Below are 17416 nucleotides of genomic sequence, written 5' to 3' on the forward strand. Positions count from 1 at the left end.
AACAAAAACCCTTTTTTTAAAATTTTTTTTTTTTTTTTTTTTTTTTTTTTGGAAGAGAATAAATGAACTCAACCAAATATAACTGGATCCAAGTCCAACAGCCTCCTGGAAAGGCTTCATTCCTTTAGTTATCAGTGTTGTGCAGAAAATCACTAACAATTTTAGATTTTAAGAATCAACAGAGTAAACAATACTAAATGTTTAGTCAGAATATTACACATATAAGCTGCACCAGACCATTCACTGCTTCATATGAGCACTAATGGTGCTAATTCCTGCAGTTTTTACTGTAAACCACCTGGATTTGTCGGTGATTTTCTCTCGTTGGCTACAGGGTGAAGCTGGACCTCCGGGGCCACCTGGACCTCCTGTAAGCAATCACACACACTTCACACATACAGCAGATGTTTCTCTTTGAGTAATCCTGAATGAATCTGCTTCAGTGAAACACTGGATATGTTCATGCTGTGAAAATCAGCTCTAAACGCACCACCAGATGAAGAGGACACGGATGCTGCTGCTTCCCTTTCAGTATCTCAAGCTGACATCTAATTTATAGCAAAAAAAAAAAAAAACCCACTGAAATTCAGAACACTTTAGCTGCAGGGTAAAAACCATATAATGGATGTTGTTTTTATCAGTAAAATCCTGGTTCTTGGTGTGACTTAATTTGTCTTCTTGTGTCTTCCGTAGGGCAGGGGGAGACCAGGAGCCCCAGTGAGTGAACATTTCCTTTGAAACAATCTCTTTTCTGATTGCACCCTGGGAGCTTGTGTTTGTTGGACTCTGATGCCTTCAACACAAACATTTTTGTTTGTAGGGATTACCTGGGACCAATGGGTTGCCGGGCGGAGTCGGACCCCAGGGAGCAGCAGTGAGTCCGTCTCATATTTAGGGTTAAGGATGTTTCACAAGGTCACAATTGAGCTTCGTATTAAACAAGAGGCTATTTTCAGTATAAAGGTACAGGAAAGTGATCATTACAGTGCTTTAAAAATGTATAAATCTGACCTTTTTCACATGATCAATACGTTATAATTGGATTTTATGTGATAGATCAACATAGACAAGTGTGAAAAGGATGGAAGAGGGTACATCGCTTACAGAGTTTTTTGTAAATAGAAATCTGAGGTGTGATATGCATATATATTCAGCCCCCATTAATCTGATGCCTCTAAGCAGGAATGAGATAAGTAAGTAGAGTCCAACGTCTGTATAAAGATATCTATTCTGTGAAAGTGTTAGAGATTTGTTAGGGAGCATTAATCAATAATCAGCTTCATGAAGGCAAAGAAACACATCAAGTTGAGGAGAAGTTTAAAACAGGGTTAGGTCATCCAAAGCTTTAAACATATCAATCAGTCTTCTTAAAAACAAACTATGGCACAACTACAAGCCAACTAAAACATGTCTGTCCACCTAAGCTGACAGCAAGAGCGAGAAGAGCGTCAAGCAGAACTTCTTGGTAACTCTGGAGGAGCTGCAGAGATTCACAGCTTAGGTTGAAGAATCAGACAGGACAACTTTTAGTCTTTAACTTCACAACAGCAGAGACAGAGAAAGAAAATGAACAGGCCTCTAGACAGGAAATGTGCTAAAGAACTTGAGTCTTGGTAGATGCATATTATAGCACTGGTATCGGTTGATATTAGTCATCTTTTAACATATCGGTATCTGTTCAACAAATAAAACCATGCTGATATTAATAATCGATATTTATTTCTGTCTTGTCCTAAATATTCATCTACAGCTGCAATGGAACGGTTTGAATATTTTTGCACTGTAAATCGTCTTTATTGTGTCAAACTACCCAACGTTACTGTAAGATTTATTTTAGAGATGGACCTTAAGCTTTGCACCAAAGTGAGATTAGATCAGGTTGAACATAAAGACTCAGGACTTTAATGTTTTAATCAGAGCTGCTGAAAACGTGCCTTTATAATCTGTTAGGGTCCAGAGGGTCTTCCAGGACTTCCAGGACCTCCTGGCCCTGATGGACCCCCGGTAAGTGCAATTATCATCACATCATATCTGCTGCTGCTTCCAGCTGGCGGCTAAATGGGAACCAAACAATACAGCGATGCCAGAAATGAAACAGATGTGATCTGTGCATTTTTCCCTCCATCAGGGGCTTCCTGGCTCTCTTCAAGATCTTAACGGTGACCTTCTGGTAATATGTCTGCACTGCACACCTCAAACTCTGTCATCTGAATATGGGTTTTTCAAACTGAGAATGCATCATGTCTCTGTCATCTTCAGTGTCCTGCTATCTGTCCTCCTGGTCCCCCCGGCCCGCCCGGGATGCCAGGATTTAAGGTAAACAGTTCATTTAATCATTTATTTCAAATAGACAATAAAGTAGTAATGCCAATTGATATGCAATTTGACACATTTTGCAAAAAGAAGCAGGTAGAAGATAGAAGATGCTATTATTTTCTGCCCTTCTCAGCCATAAACCAGATAAACTCTGAAAGTATTTCCACATTAAATGACGCATAAACGTCACATTCCCATCATTGACTGTACAATTAATGCACATTATTAACATCAACAATAGTAATTTTGGCCTTTGGGACACCCATCCTATACAACTTATGCTCCAATCAGTTCATTTTTGCACAGTTTTCTAAGCTGGTTTATATTTGTATTTTTTTGTTTGAGCCCATAATTTAGTCCATCCCATAGTTATCCCACATACTCATATATGAAAACTCTTTTTGAACGTTTTCATACTTCCATTTGTGTTTCCACTGCTTCTAAAAGCAGCCAAGGTGCTTAAAAAAACCTACCAACTCAATTGTTGTCTATAAGTTTATGTTTTTTTGGTGTCTGGAAAATGACCCGTTTCAAAAACCGCCAGAATGTAACGTCACAAATCAGCAGGTACTCACCTAGCTCACCTAGCAACCCCAGCTGAGGCCAATGCGTCACCTAGCAGCCCCAGTGAAGCCCAGTGCATCACCTAGCAACCCAAGCAGAGCTTCAAAATGTTTGGTCAGCTGGTTTTACTGCTGCATAACGGCTGCTGGAAAAGGGAAGTGTTTTGTTGTGGACTTAGCATGCAGAAACCTCTTGCTGCTTCCTTGTTTTTTGTGCAGGAGGCTCAACTTCTGCTTTTCAAAGATGAACAGTTGGCCATTTTCATGTGCGAGTGTAAATGCTGATTTGGGGGGCGTGGCCAGCAGCAGATTCTTTGGATTTAAAGTGACAAGAGGCCCTAAAACAGGTCATTCTGAAAGGAGCTAAAAATAGGCGGATCTGCGCAAAATAGAATCTTATTGTCCAAGAACAATTTTGTGCAAAAAATGTAAAGAACATGCTTTGTTTCTATCTACCCAACCTGCACAAGGAAGCATAATAAGGACCTTTAAATTATAATCGCCCTCTTTGTGTCAACACATTTTTTGAGTAGTGTGGAAGTTGACGGTTTCTTTCTTTGAACATAAATTGTACAGTTTTGAATTTTACAAGGTCGCATAATTTCAGTACATTTAAAAAATAATGAAATTGCATATTCCCAATCTCCCGCTTTATGTAGGACTCTGATTGCTTTTATTTTGTATTGCATACAATGGCTGAAAGTTTGCTGTGTATGAACTGCTCCAACAATTTATTTCTAGCTGTTTGGATTTAAACACCCCAAGTCAACTAACCTGCTTCTTCCTATTCATGCTTCACCACACAGGGACACACTGGACACAAAGGAGACAAAGGCGAGCCCGGAAAAAACGGAGAGAAGGTGAACTGAACATGTGAGACAAATGAATCAGCTGTTATTTATGAGACTTACCTGACGGTGGTTTTAAGTGTCGGCTGTCGTCTCCAGGGGGATCCAGGTCCACCGGGACAGCCGGGTGTTCCAGGAACTGTTGGTCTGCAGGTGGGAATTTGTCTCATTACTGGAAATTATACCAAATTGGATCAACTATTTAATCTTCAATGCCTGTTTTCATGGTTCATTCATGGTGTGTTTCAGGGCCCTCGTGGTCTGAGGGGTCTGCAAGGCTCAATGGGACCTGCAGGGGACAGAGTAAGCATCATTAAAGCAGGATCGCTCCTTCCTGCCTCATTTTCCCTTTTAGCCCCTCAACAAGAATCAGACAGGCCTGGAGGCTTTGTTTGACTTCAGCTCCCTCTGTTTGTCTCCAGGGCTTCCCGGGTTTCAGGGGCAAACCTGGCATAGCTGGAATCATCGGAAAGACAGTGAGTCACTCCTAGTTTGCTTCATTTTTTATCACAGTGACTGTGTTTGTTGGTAGTTCACAGTGAGAATGGATGGCTGGTCAAAGCACAGCTGGGTGTGTTTCATCTGATGTCTGCAGGGCGACGTTGGGGAAAAGGGGCCGCAGGGGTTCAAGGGACCTAAAGGAGAGATTGTAAGTCGAGATACAAGGAGTTTAATTTTTCATCTATATGACACACAATCATTGTGTTGATGCTGCAAAGCACTTAAACTATCAGTTAGATCATGTTCTTTTTTGTCCTTCTGCAATCTTTGTGCTGTTTCAACCATTCACATATGAAAACATTCAGCTCTTTTTTTACCATGTAATTTCTACCATAACAGTTTTTAATTCCTAATATTAAATATTACAAAGTTTGAAACACTTTTAAACACATTTATGGAGCTTTAAACCTACGAAATTATACTAAAGCACCATTTTAAAAGTAGAAATGTTCTTATAATACATCTGAATATGTACTGATCAGATTAGTCTAATGTGCTATTATTCTTCAATGTATGCATTCTCTACTAATATATTTTAAATTATTTGCTCTCTTCAACAACATTTTCTGCTTCAGCTCAGTTTATTCAGCAGATCAACATTTAAATAAGACATATTCCTTCTAGTTAATAATGTCCATGTTATGCATCTTTCATCAGGGTAAAATTGGCCCCAAAGGAGCAGTGGGAGGAGCAGGACCCAAAGGGGAGCCTGTAAGTTCACATTAGGAGAAATTGATGCACATTTTGATATCTGAGGGTCATATCTGATGATTTTTACAGGGTATACCTGGACGAGATGGGAAAGATGGAACGCCGGGGTTGGATGGCGAGAAGGTGAGCTGGACCTCCTCATTTGGGAATATTCTTCTGCACAAGCCGAAACCCGAGAGGTCAGAAGGTTTTTCTTTCTGCCCACAGGGAGATCCTGGACGCCATGGGGTAGTTGGAGAGAAAGGACCAAATGGACTTCCTGTGAGTACCTAATCAACTCATTATTCTCTGATTCATCACTTTATTCTCCATTCAGTGCCAGAGTTTGGTAATTATGTTGACTAAACTGTGCCGATATATAGCAGGACTCGATTTTTTGCTCACTTGAAATAATATTTACTAAAAAAAATGTAGCAACTTACATTCATCACTGAATGTACGTTGCATTCAATGATGTCTTTAAGAATAATCTTTAAGGCATTGTTAAATGCAACTTGTAACTTCTAGATAAACTACTAAAACGTATCATTATCTGAGAACCGGAGTTCTTGACGGATTAAAAGCTGCTGTAAGTTTTAACATCCTCTCTTTTCCTTTCAAGGGTTTGCCTGGAAAAGCTGGAGCTAAGGGGTCAAAAGGACAAATTGTGAGTATTTTGACAAGAAAATACTCAGAAGTTTGAAGATGAGATGTTTATCCTCACTTCTTTTTATCCCAGGGTGATCCGGGGAAGAATGGGGAGCAAGGGCCCTCTGGAGAGCCAGGTATTCCTGTATGTATCTGATGGGATTGTTTGGGAGGGTCGTCAACCGCTCCGCAGAGTCACATGACCTCTAGATGCGCACTGTCAGGGATCTTCTAACTTGTCTACAACCTGTTCTCTTCAGGGTGAAATTGGCGTTCCAGGAAACAGGGGGATAGCAGGTCCCAGAGGAGTGGCTGTAAGTTAAATACTCTCACTATAAACTGCTGACCAGTCATATAGTAACATGATGAATTAAGACAACAAGACAACCATGAGAGTAAACTGTTAAATATTTGTCCAGCATATTAAAAAAAACTGCTCTCTACTCCAGTTTGCATGTCAGAGTGCTTGATAAGTGCATATAATGGAAATAATATGAAGCACCAAAGCTCAAATATCAGATTAACAATAAACAGTTGGCTTCTGCAGGTACTTACATGCTGCAAAAGCAATTTAAAAAAAAATTACCAACGTACCCGAGTAGAGTTAATTAGAAATGGAGGAATACATGCAGGGGCATGAAAAGAAAAAAAATCACAACTTAGTAAGGCTTATACAGAAAAGCTTTTGTCTCAAGTTAGTCTTCAGGAAACAAATAAAACAAAACATCTAACAGGCTGTACTGCATAATGAATATTTCAAAGCGACGGCATCAGTTTGCTTATTTCCCGTTCTCTGAATTGAAATAGCCTCATAAATAGTCTAGTAGGATCACATGATTATGTCTCTTCCTAACAGGGAGGAATCGGACCAGTGGGCAATTCTGGGCCTCTGGGAGTAAGAGGCTTCCAGGTCAGCAACATGAAATCACAAATTATCATGTTTTTTTTAAAGTTATTAATATGTTATGGTGAAGTTACTGATTCTGTGTATGTGTGTGTGTGGAATCTGCTGCAGGGAGTCAAAGGAGCCTTGGGCGACCCAGGCCTTCCAGGGCCGACAGGACTCCGTGGGGAGTTTGGTGACAGAGTGAGTTCCTGCAGTAAAATGGGTCCAACTTGGATAAGCCTTGAATTTTCTTTTAACAGATTGTTTGAAATGATTTAAATGAAACTAAGTTAAACAAGCCTTAAGTGAAAATCCCTAGTGGTTCTGTTTGGTTGGTGTTAATCAAAATGTTTGAAGAAATTTGACAGTTTAGAAACAATACCTACCTCCACACAAACACTACATAGACGTGTGTGATCATGTGAGGTGGTAGCCAGGTCGTTCTTCCCGATCAGTTAAAAGTCAGGCTGGAGAACGTAGAGACACAAGGTGGCCTCCTGTTCAGAACCAGAAGACAGAACAAAGACGTCCTTTATGTCAGTCCAGGTTCCCCTCAACCAGCCCACCTCGCTCCCCTCCCGCTCTCACAGCAACAAATTCTCTGTATGTCTCTTATATATTGACTCCGTCTCTGTTTCCCACCTCTCCAGGGTCCAGTTGGAGCTTCTGGAGCAAAGGGAGACATAGTAAGTCACCCAAAACCTTCTCTGACCGTCATGTTACAATGTTCCTCCTTAGCGTTTTCTCCCCAGCTCTCAACTAACAGGCCATGTTATTGTTCTTCCATGTTAATGAACATATGGTGCTTTAAACAGCATTAAACCAACAAATTCTCCTTCTTTAGGGCGTGGCAGGAAGTGATGGTTTACCAGGAGAGAATGGAGAACCTGTGAGTATTTTGTCCTAATCCAACTAGTGAAATTAATGTTTTTTTTAGCACCAATCAACTGTATGTTACAGCAAAACTCTGCTAAAACTAAAATAAAACTCTTAACTTATCAATAAATTTTTATCTGAAGCATAAATCATAGCTTTCCATTGAACTTTGAGCAATTGCATAATTAAAGATAACAATAAAATAAATAATTATTTACATTCAAATCCTTATTTTAATTGTCCTTTTATGTAATAATTTAGATAGCTTCATCAACTATAACCCACTAATCATCAAAACTAGCAGAAATCTCTGAAAAGATATAAATAAATAAGTGAAATAAATGAACTTTTTGATAATACATTGAAATGCATCTGCCTTGTTCGTCTGACTGATCTAAAACTAAATGCTTGGACAACTAAGGTGTTTATCTACTTTCAGGGTCCGTTTGGTCCAGTTGGACAGAAAGGAGAGGTAAGATAATTAATCCATTTCCCCTGTCCTACATTTACAGAATCTCACCCTTCAAAGCGTCTCTCCAAATACAGTTTGTGTTGCCAAACATACATCAGATGCTGTGTGGGTGTAATTAGCAGTGCAAGTTTGCTCCAAACTCCCTCTGCGTCTGTTCCTTCTCCAAACATTAAAAATGGCGCCTCAGTCTGAGCAGTTTTTGCCCGCACGTCAAAGTCACGGCACATGACGACGCATTCCAGGTTTAATGGGATTATTTAGAGATAGGCACTGCAGCTTTAGCTTTACTGGCCTGTTTGCTGCTATCGCCACGAGGGAAAGACAAGTCGCACTAAGCTGCAGCACAATTTGTGTAATTAGCAACACAGCGCTGATGAGCCTCACTCCCTTAGTCTCACTTACTGTTTGCTGTGCTCTTTGGAGTAATTATCAGGCAAGAAGAGTCCATATGAACCCACCCCCGCATTGTCTCGACAGGCCCAGTTTGTTTTCCTGGTGGTGTTTAGTCAGCGATTAAATCTCAGGGAGGTTTTTAGGAGTTTGGATAAAAGATTACTTGCTTCTGCAAAACATACTGAGCAATTAAACCGATAAATCTTGCTAAATGCAGTCAGGAAAGAGAGGTGAACTGGGGCCTAAAGGTGTGACAGGTCCACAAGGCGAGATCGGGGCCAGGGGGCCTCCGGGAAAACCAGGACTGATGGGCTTCCAAGGGGAACAGGGTCTGCCAGGAATCGCAGGAAAGACCGGTGTACCTGTGAGTGGGATTGTTTTAACAAACAAGCTCTAGTTTTATCGTCTGACTTTAGGTTACGTTTCATAAATGGCTTCTTGTGTTTCAGGGTAAACTAGCAAGTGAGCAGCACATCAGGGAGCTGTGTGGTTCCATGATCGATGGTGAGAAACCTTAAACCTGTCCTCCAGTCATGATCCACACATTTACCAGAGCTTACCTTATGGTGTCCTCCGTCATCCAGACCAGATTGCACAGCTAGCGGCCAACCTGCGGAGGCCCCTGGCCCCAGGAATGGTGGGCCGGCCTGGCCCCGCGGGTCCTCCAGGAAAGCAAGGGGTTGCTGGTTCGGTCGGGCATCCAGGGACCCGTGGACCGCCAGGATACAGAGGCCTGCCAGGAGAACTTGGAGATCCAGGTCCCAGAGGTATGAGAAATTATACAGTTTCTAACAAAGTGCACAAAACGAGTCCTCACCTGGATTCCTTTAAACATGCCTCATCAATGCGGCCAAATAAATCAAACGCTGTCTTGTCTAACCGTAAATTTATATCCAGATGTTCCATCCATTATCGGCATCCAATAATGTTAAACTGCCTTGACCGTTTATGATGGGCTAGAACGTTTGCCATTCCTGTATTGTTATTGAACATCATGACAAAGTGGCAGCATGTTGGCAGCATCATGCTGCAGATAGTTTCACTGCCAGTTGTGCTGCCACATTGAACAAATTGAGTGAAATATTTAAGACCGAAAACTACCTCCAAAAATTTCAATTTCCAGCTGGAACATTATTACACCTCAAAACTGCTTTGGAATGGATGAAACAGGCTGATATTAAGATTTTTAAAAGGCCCTGACATCAACACTATAAAAAGCAGTCATATTTTCTGGAAATTCAAAGTTGAAGTTGTTTGTTGTATCACTAATCCAAAATGAACAGTTCAAAAGCTGTTTTTACTTAACCTGGTAAAAACCAACACTTGTTTTATGCATTCCTTCATATAGAAGGTCTGGACTAAACAATTGTCGCTGGAGGCATGGACTCTGTTGACGTTTTGAATTTTACCCAATTCATGACGTTTACCTGTGACTTGCATAATGTACGAGTTCAGCGCTATGAAGATTAGCGAAAATTAGCAATGCTGTAAATAATCACCCTGAAGAGAGAAGTGTCGAGCCAAACAAGATGGTTGATTATGTTTAGAAAGCATGGTCAATGTGGACTGAACGACTTCGTTTACTTTCACTGCTACCATTGCTAAAACTACAGGCAGACTACAATTCTAAAGCAGAGCAAAAAAATCTACAAAATTGTTAATTTCTTGCCGGGTTAAAATTCTACCAGAGACATCCAAGTGAATGGGAGAAAGCCCAGACGGAGAATTGAAGAGAGATTAGAATTGAGACAAAAATTGGTATTACATACAGCATAACTACCTCCAATTAGTTTTTCTTTTTTTTTTCAGAGGTCACAAAGCTGAAAATAAATGTTTTGTTTTTAATAACAGGTGATGTTGGTGAGGCAGGTGATAAGGGACCTGTTGGCAAAGCCATTGATGGGCCTCCTGGAGACCAAGGGCATCAAGGTATAAGGCAGATATTTTAAATCACCTCATGGACAACTGCCTCAAACACTCACCTGACCTCAGAAACCTTTTCTCACCCTCATTAGGTCTTCCTGGAGTACGTGGGATTGTCAAAGATGGCCGTGATGGGTCTCCTGGAGATCCGGGTGAGCCTGGAGAGTCTGGCAGGGCAGGTAGGACTGGGCATCAGGGTCCTCCAGGGATCTGTGATACAACAGCCTGCCAGGGAACGTCACCAGCTGGGAAATCCTCAAACCCCAAAAACAATTAAACCTGACTTCCTGCAGCCTGATCGCTCTGCTTTTAGGAGGGAAGGTTAACACGAGGAGGAGAGGAATGACAAGAGAACGTTCGCAACAAGTCCTCTTTATTTAAATACATGTATCACAAGAGAGGAGTAACATCTACAAGTGTGAATGGAGGAACATCCCAAGAGTGACAGGAACACCAAAGCAACCGAGACCCAAAAGATTACAGGTAACATCTTGAAAGAAAGAAAAAGAAAACAAGAGAACAACTGTAGTGACTCAGAAGTGTCACATAACAACTGGTATAAGTTTGTAAATGTTTCGATGCTCCATTTGTTTCGATTATCATCAACGCGACAACTGTGACCGTCTCTGATGTGAACGCCCATTTGACATGGCTTATTGTGTGAATCACCGGTGTTACCTCAGTATACAAACTGACAGTGTAAAATATGGACAAAGGTGCTGGAGCTGTATATGTACTGTAAAAGTAATAAAATAACAATTACCCAGGTGCCCAGAAATTGTGTAGAAAAATGCAAAAAAAAAAAAAATTACAGCTTGTTTTTTTTTAATAACTTGTAAAGGGGAGGGGATTCACTAAAGCTAAGAAAATAAACAGGATAAAACTTGTGCATGCATAAATCAGACCTGTATAATTCATAAAGAAATTAGAAAAAGTTTATTTTTATTTTTTGGTTTTTCAATCAGCAATGACCACATTCACTGTGTACCGCCGGTGCTGTAACTATTAAATATACATTACTTTAAATACTATTTATTATTGTGGGTGACTGTTGTATGTACAGTAAAATGCTACAGCGACATGTTGTAAGAACAAATAAAGCCACTTTTCAGTAAAACATTACTCTTCTCTACATATCAAATGAGCCCAACACTTCATTATAACTCCATTAATTCACTATTGTCCCAAGTTTCTATATAAAAATGCATAAATATGAATACAAAAGACAATATATAGAGAGTTGCAAGTTTAAGAACATCAGCTATAAAAGTAACACAACGGAACATTTAAATAAAATATAAAAATGATACGTTAATAAAACAAAATGGGTCGAGAGCAGTCCTATTCCCATATTCCATTTTCCAAAAGAAAGTTTCATCTTATTTCATCTAGTGTGAAATACAGTTTTTAAAGTTTATCAGCTGAATGGAACTGGTCTTGGGAATTCTGATACGAAAGTGACACCTAGTGGTCTTACGATGCAACTGCAGAAAACCTGCCATCTTTGAGCGTCTCTCAATCAGACAAAGGGAACTTTCCACTCTCTAAGGCAGAGTTAAATCAAACTTTTCAAACACATAAAATGAACTTTTCAGTTAAGCCCTACAGTCTCCATCGGTTTACTCACTCAATTTAAAGTGCCGTCTTACATGTGGATTAAACGTGAAGCAGATCATTGCTCAGCTGCAAGAGAAGTGCTCAGTGTCTTGTCTTTCTTTGGGTTGGATGGTTGTTTACCTGGAGTGGGGCTGGACTTTAAAAACCTCTCTCTCTCATTATTGAAGACCTTCTGAAACTCCTGCAAAAGAAGAAATGTTCATTTCAAATATTTTCAGCTTACCCACAGTCATCAGAAAAAAGTTTGAGAAGTGGAACGTAACTTTTGGGGTTTTATGTTTTAATACTAAACTGAACAATTAATAATATCTTATAAGTTGGGAATGCACACAATTTACAGAGATAATTATTAATTGGCAGCCAATCTTAATTATTCTGTGACTTGATCACAATTTGTCAGCTTCTGCTTTCCTTTACTTCAGTCGTGTTTTGATTTAAAGATGCTTCAAAGTAATTTTGGTCCTGAAAAATGGTTCTCCGTAATGCTCAAAAATATACTGATCATCACCAAAAAGTACAGCCTGCTGGAAGATTCTGTTTTCTTGACCATTTGCTGGAAGCACCATCACACAGAGACTGTATCAGGATGCCTCATTGTTGGCACCACCTGGGACTCAATAAAACTATATGTAACCAGGTAGGATATTTCCCTACCTGTATAAACATGAAAAAATAGACTTAACTGGCTCTGAAAAGTTAAAATTAATAAAAATACGTAAACACGAATCAACTAGACATCTATTCTACTCCAGAGCTGTTCCAGAAATCCAACCTGAATGGAGACCTGATAAGTGCAGAGTGTTCAGGTTCAAGAGAACAAGATCAAGGCAGATTGAAATCCGACCACCACTGACTAGGACATACAAAGTGAAACTGGGCCAAGAAATATTTGAAGAAAATCGGATCAGATGGACGGATCTGTGGCTGGATCAGTAACAGGAAACAGAGCTCCACTTCAACTCAGATGCCAGAAAGGTGGAGGTGAGAAGACTCATCATCTTCTGCTAGAAAATGATGAGTCTATCTTCACCTTCTAGTTGAAGATGGACTCAAAATCAACTCCTAAAACTACCACCAGTTTTTAGAAGTCACTTTTCTTCAAGCTAAAAAAAAATAAAACTGCATAATTGTGCACACAGGGCACATAACTGCAAGGAAATAAAAGCTATTTACAGTAAAACAGGTCTACATACAGGCATATCTTGAAAACAGAAATCAATTCAAGACAAAAGGAAGGCCTGAAAATGGCTTTATAAGTTGATGTTCTACACAGGCTTACCTCCTTGAAGCTGTCTCCATACATTTTTTTGATGTATCTTAGATAAGCTGTGGTCCACTGCAGCGTCGTGACTTTGTCTGTGTTCGAGTCACAGAATGGCACCATGGTGTTCAGCTCGTCACAGCAGGAGCGGATCCTCTTCCTGTACGTCACCAGACACATACAGTAAATCAAGTAGCATTGTGACGTCTATCGAGTCATTTCCTAAGGTTCACATACTACTTATGTTTATCTTTAAATAATTTATTCAAGTTCTTTGTTAATGGCAACAATCAGCTTTCAAGAAGCCCTGATCATTCATGTAACTTCTTTGAAAAAAAATCGTTCTTTTGAAAAGTGAACTGAGGATGCTAACATTCGTGTTGCGGATGTCTGTGCTGCTGCAACACGTCTTGCTAACTTGGGATTAAGTGCCTTGCCCAGGGTCACACTGACATGTGGTAGGAGGAAGCTGGAATCAAACCTACAACCTTCTGATCACAAGACGACTACTCTACCCACAGAGCCACAGTTGCAGCAGAAACTAACCCCCGGTATACCAAGAGAAAGATTTTGTATGTCCAAAAAAATGCAATTGTTTTAAAATTTTTAACATGTCAAAATCGTTCCAATTAATTAATTTAAATTAATGCGCTATAGTCCTGGCACCACCAAAAACATTCAGTTTAGATGAAAACAATGATTATTTCATATTTGGATTAACTATTTGCCATCTTAGGTTTATGCCTGTAATAAAATGAAAGCAAAAACATTACAAATGTTTAGTAAAATATTTATTTATAGAAAGTCACGTTAAAGCAAGATGGTCACCCACCACATGTTTTCCCGTGTGTCCACCTTCACAGCTTCAGTGGGAGTTAAGTAGGAGAATAAGAGGCAGCAAGACGTTGAATACATAATCCACACCATGAATACATAATCCACACCTGGATGATCCACATCAGGTGTGGATTATGTGAGCAATATCAGAGAAAACGATGTTGAGTGTGCAGCCAACATTAAATCTAAAGAAAATACTTTGTAAGATAGGATACGAGGTGGAAATTCAACTAACCCAGTTTGATATGGCTCACCTGCGCTCCCTCTCTTTGCTGTTGTGTTTCTCCTTGCGTTGGGTCAGTGACAATGAAGATCGGGCTCTTTTGGAAATGCCCCTCCTGGACTTCTTGGATGGTTTCGGAGCAGTTTTAGCAGCTTTGGGAGGTTCAGGGCACAAGCTGCTGCAATGCCCTCTGTAGACAGCATGTGGCACCACATCCTCTGTGCAAAACAGCCATGGGATCAGACTTAGAAAAATGCTGTGTAGTATAGTAGACAAAGAAATTAACTGAGTTTCTAATTACAGTAATGACTCGTACTTTCAGTGAACATCAACTCCTGCTCTTCTCTGGGGTTGCTGTTGTCAGTGTAGACGGTTTTTATCACAGAGGTCTCAGGGTGAAAGCTAAATGAAAAACTGGGGGGCATTATTAAACCCTGATGTATGTTGGGCTCAGCCATGTGTGCAATAACCTGCAATTGCAGCAGAGAACATTAAGGATTAAACTGCTTGATTAAACGTGCTGCCTAAATCTATGAAACTGATTGGTGATGTTAATTTCTATCCCACCTGCCCAAAGACATTGGTTATCGGTTCGAAAACACCTCCGACGTGAGAGCTAGAGAGCTTAAAAGAATTTGCTCGGTCAGCTTTCACCCACTTTTGTGTTTGAGGATGTGTGGATGCCTCTTGAGCCTCTGCTGAGTGTTCAAATACTGTCAAAAGACTGAGGAAAACAGAAAAACAACGGTTGCTGCACACTATGCAAAAATAATAATAATACAAACATCGTTACATGATTACACTATATAACTGAAACTAACTTGCTGAGAACAGCAGAGTGGCTATCCGGCTGGGTTGTGGTGTCGGCACACATGCTGTTGAATCTTTTCTCCAGACACACTCTTGCGGCTGATATGGATCGGTTCTTGGAAAACTCCTCTTTGACAGTCACCTTGATTGGGCTTTCTTCACCTCTGATTCTAGCCAGCACAAAACTTGGAACCTCACCATAAAACACAGGAGTCTTTTCCCCTGGCATTACCAGATTGTGTTCGTCATTTGAGGTTGAAGTTGACAAGTCAATGGCTTGACTGGACGTGTTGGGGGAAATCCCTGTAGAACAGGTGGCATTTTGAACCACTACTGCAGCTGAGGAAGGACTGGTATCAGAGTCGTCTGAAAGCCCAGGCTCCACTTGCGACTGGTTGAGGTGCTGAAGGTGAGAGTAATCAAAATCTGACATCTCTGTTAGATCAAACTCTGAGCTAGTTGTCAGCCCCTGACTCTGGGTCCCGCATACACCTTGGCTCCAAATCAAACCGATGACATCAGAGGTGTGTTCACTTGATGTAGATGACGTATGAAGAGTTTTATAAACTGGGTGAAAGGATGACATGTTTCACTCTGAAGATAGAAATGAAATAAATAAAAATATGATTTATTTCAGAGGCCAAAACCCACTTCAGGTTAATCACTGTTAAACATTTTGAATTAAATAACCATTACGCCAGCGTATTTTCTTAAAGAGTACTCATATAAAGTGGAAGTAAAATTATGCCATTTTCAAAACCTGCAAGTCTGGCATGCATCTGTAACAACTCATCTTTACTCTGGCTCCCCTAAATAAAATGTCACCAAATTAGTAAATAGACTGCATCAGTTTATAATATAATTTTAGAGTAAGTACGGCAGTTCTGTGTATGCTTCAGAGGCTCAGGTGAGAGGAGTCTTAAGCGGCCAAGAGGGAGGTAGTAACTCTGGAGGGGCTGCAGAGTCACAGCACAGGGCTGGGGAAATCATGCAGACATATTAGTCATGCCACACTAGCCTCATGGTGATACAAGGTGATGGCTGGCTCATGCAATTGGGATAATTGGATAGATGAGATTAAAGTTAAACCTTTTGGTCCTAATCTTGAGTTATTTTGCATAGAATAGGCAAAAGAATAAATAAAATTGAACTCTAGACATGCTAAGCTAGTGAGGACCTAAATTCTATTCGAAATTGAGGCAAAATGATGTTCTTCAAAAATATTAACTCAAAGAAAGTACAAATAGACACCAGTCTTTTCAGATTTTTTTATTTAAAAGAACTTTAGAAACTATTTTGTCTTCACTTAAGTATCGTGTGCTATTTTGTTGTTTAAATAGCTGGTAAAACATTCAAGATTGTGAGGTTTGCGTAAGAAAATGTGAACAAAAGTATAAATTCTTAAGCTACTTGACTTTTATCATGGTTAAGCTAAACGTTTCGTACTAAGGAGCCCTACATTACGCCGCTGGTTGATCAAATTAAACAAAACTTCCTCTCATTAAAAGAAAGAAAAAAAATCGCAGTCTTTATTGGTTTATTGTTTATACTGAGACAAAATGTGCGTGCATTACCACATACATACTACGGCACGGCAAATATTAAGTTACTTTTTTATTTGAAAATCAGACAAATGCGTATAGAGACTGCTTATGATGAGACAGTGGAAAACGGCTACCTTAAGAGTAAAAACTATTTGATAAATTCTTAAACAAATGTACCTAAATATATCGATATCAATGAATAATTCTTACTCACGAGGCGGTTGTTGGAGGGATTTCTTTCCAAATGGACGAATTTTGTTTCTTCAGCATTTAAGCATTTTTTACCATAATTAGCAGCTAGCTGGTGAACGCTACATTAGCATTTTAGCTAAGCGACGACCACACTAACGTTCGGCTACGTACACCGTCGCCATCTTTGAATACACTACACAATACCCATACCTAAACTAATTAATTATAAAAGTTTGCTTTATATATATGCAAATATAAAAAAGTAAAATAGTTCCTTTCAGCTAGATCTCTTTTGCTTACTTCAGAGATAACTTCTTAAATGATGGTCGGAAAAGTAATGTTCGACGTCAATTATGTTCCCAAATGTATTGGAGAACTTTAAAGGAAACCTAATGATCTAAAACATGTTAAGTTTTTGTTTATTTTGGCATTCACTTTTATAAGTCAACATAAACTCAAATGTACAAAAACCAGCTTTATCAAGTAAAGTATACTGAAAACATTATGGCAACAGTGAAATATTTGAAAATATGGGTTATGGGAACAATGATTTCAGTAATAAACTGCTGCAAATAAAAAAAACATAACTATGCAAAACTGTGCAACTGTAGAATGTTGGATGGAGGAACCTAATGTTATTGCTAAAATGTCAGATCCCTCCCTCCCCCAAGTCCTCCAAAAAGAAACTGTGAAGGTCAAATCTGACCTTGTCTTCAATCTGACATTGTTGATAATTTTTGATGCTTACTGTTGAAGCCTTTCAACACAAAGACATCTCTTCTAAATGTAAAATTAAACACCCTCCTAGAAAAACAA

At 39.6% G+C, this 17416-nt stretch overlaps 2 protein-coding genes across 3 annotated transcripts in view; one reads left to right on the forward strand and one right to left on the reverse strand.

Annotated features, from left to right (window-relative positions):
* Window positions 1-11147, forward strand: part of col9a3 (collagen, type IX, alpha 3) — a 20025-nt gene extending 8878 nt beyond the window's left edge. The window contains exons 6-32 of the mRNA XM_015054811.1: window positions 335-370; window positions 694-717; window positions 821-874; window positions 1951-2004; window positions 2129-2170; window positions 2260-2316; window positions 3686-3739; window positions 3827-3880; window positions 3977-4030; window positions 4150-4203; window positions 4323-4376; window positions 4886-4939; window positions 5009-5062; window positions 5147-5200; window positions 5541-5585; window positions 5658-5711; window positions 5827-5880; window positions 6423-6476; window positions 6582-6653; window positions 7103-7138; window positions 7297-7341; window positions 7768-7800; window positions 8411-8557; window positions 8643-8697; window positions 8778-8960; window positions 10045-10122; window positions 10209-11147. Coding sequence (XP_014910297.1) covers window positions 335-370; window positions 694-717; window positions 821-874; window positions 1951-2004; window positions 2129-2170; window positions 2260-2316; window positions 3686-3739; window positions 3827-3880; window positions 3977-4030; window positions 4150-4203; window positions 4323-4376; window positions 4886-4939; window positions 5009-5062; window positions 5147-5200; window positions 5541-5585; window positions 5658-5711; window positions 5827-5880; window positions 6423-6476; window positions 6582-6653; window positions 7103-7138; window positions 7297-7341; window positions 7768-7800; window positions 8411-8557; window positions 8643-8697; window positions 8778-8960; window positions 10045-10122; window positions 10209-10393 — 1740 coding nt within the window. The 3' untranslated portion in view covers window positions 10394-11147. The remainder of the gene's footprint in view (window positions 1-334; window positions 371-693; window positions 718-820; window positions 875-1950; window positions 2005-2128; window positions 2171-2259; window positions 2317-3685; window positions 3740-3826; window positions 3881-3976; window positions 4031-4149; window positions 4204-4322; window positions 4377-4885; window positions 4940-5008; window positions 5063-5146; window positions 5201-5540; window positions 5586-5657; window positions 5712-5826; window positions 5881-6422; window positions 6477-6581; window positions 6654-7102; window positions 7139-7296; window positions 7342-7767; window positions 7801-8410; window positions 8558-8642; window positions 8698-8777; window positions 8961-10044; window positions 10123-10208) is intronic.
* On the reverse strand, window positions 11037-16915 carry LOC106961246 (transcription factor-like 5 protein). Of its 2 annotated transcripts, none has more exons than XM_015054846.1 (7): window positions 16619-16915; window positions 14876-15458; window positions 14622-14778; window positions 14371-14524; window positions 14086-14272; window positions 13013-13154; window positions 11037-11914 (listed from the first exon to the last, which is right to left on the reverse strand). In XM_015054846.1, the coding sequence occupies exons 2-7, from the start codon at window positions 15448-15450 to the stop codon at window positions 11789-11791; spliced, it is 1341 nt and encodes a 446-aa protein (XP_014910332.1). In that variant the 5' UTR covers window positions 15451-15458; window positions 16619-16915; the 3' UTR covers window positions 11037-11788. The 2 variants fall into 2 exon arrangements, with proteins under 2 accessions (XP_014910332.1, XP_014910324.1); XM_015054838.1 differs by having other exon boundaries at window positions 16623-16913.
* Window positions 16916-17416: the final 501 nt, after the last annotated feature.

Source organism: Poecilia latipinna, unplaced genomic scaffold, assembly GCF_001443285.1.
Source record: "Poecilia latipinna isolate Pla-1442-1.1 unplaced genomic scaffold, P_latipinna-1.0 Scaffold57, whole genome shotgun sequence".
NCBI classification, from domain to species: Eukaryota; Metazoa; Chordata; class Actinopteri; order Cyprinodontiformes; family Poeciliidae; genus Poecilia; species Poecilia latipinna.

Excerpts from the sequence above, each read along its gene's own strand:
- LOC106961246 (XM_015054846.1), bottom strand. The coding sequence starts at position 15,450 with ATGTCATCCTTTCACCCAGTTTATAAAACTCTTCATACGTCATCTACA. Across the intron at positions 14,525-14,621 it reads TAACCAATGTCTTTGGGCAG|GTTATTGCACACATGGCTGA; the intron begins GTGGGATAGAAA and ends CTGCAATTGCAG. Across the intron at positions 11,915-13,012 it reads ATGGAGACAGCTTCAAGGAG|GAGTTTCAGAAGGTCTTCAA; the intron begins GTAAGCCTGTGT and ends CTTCTTTTGCAG.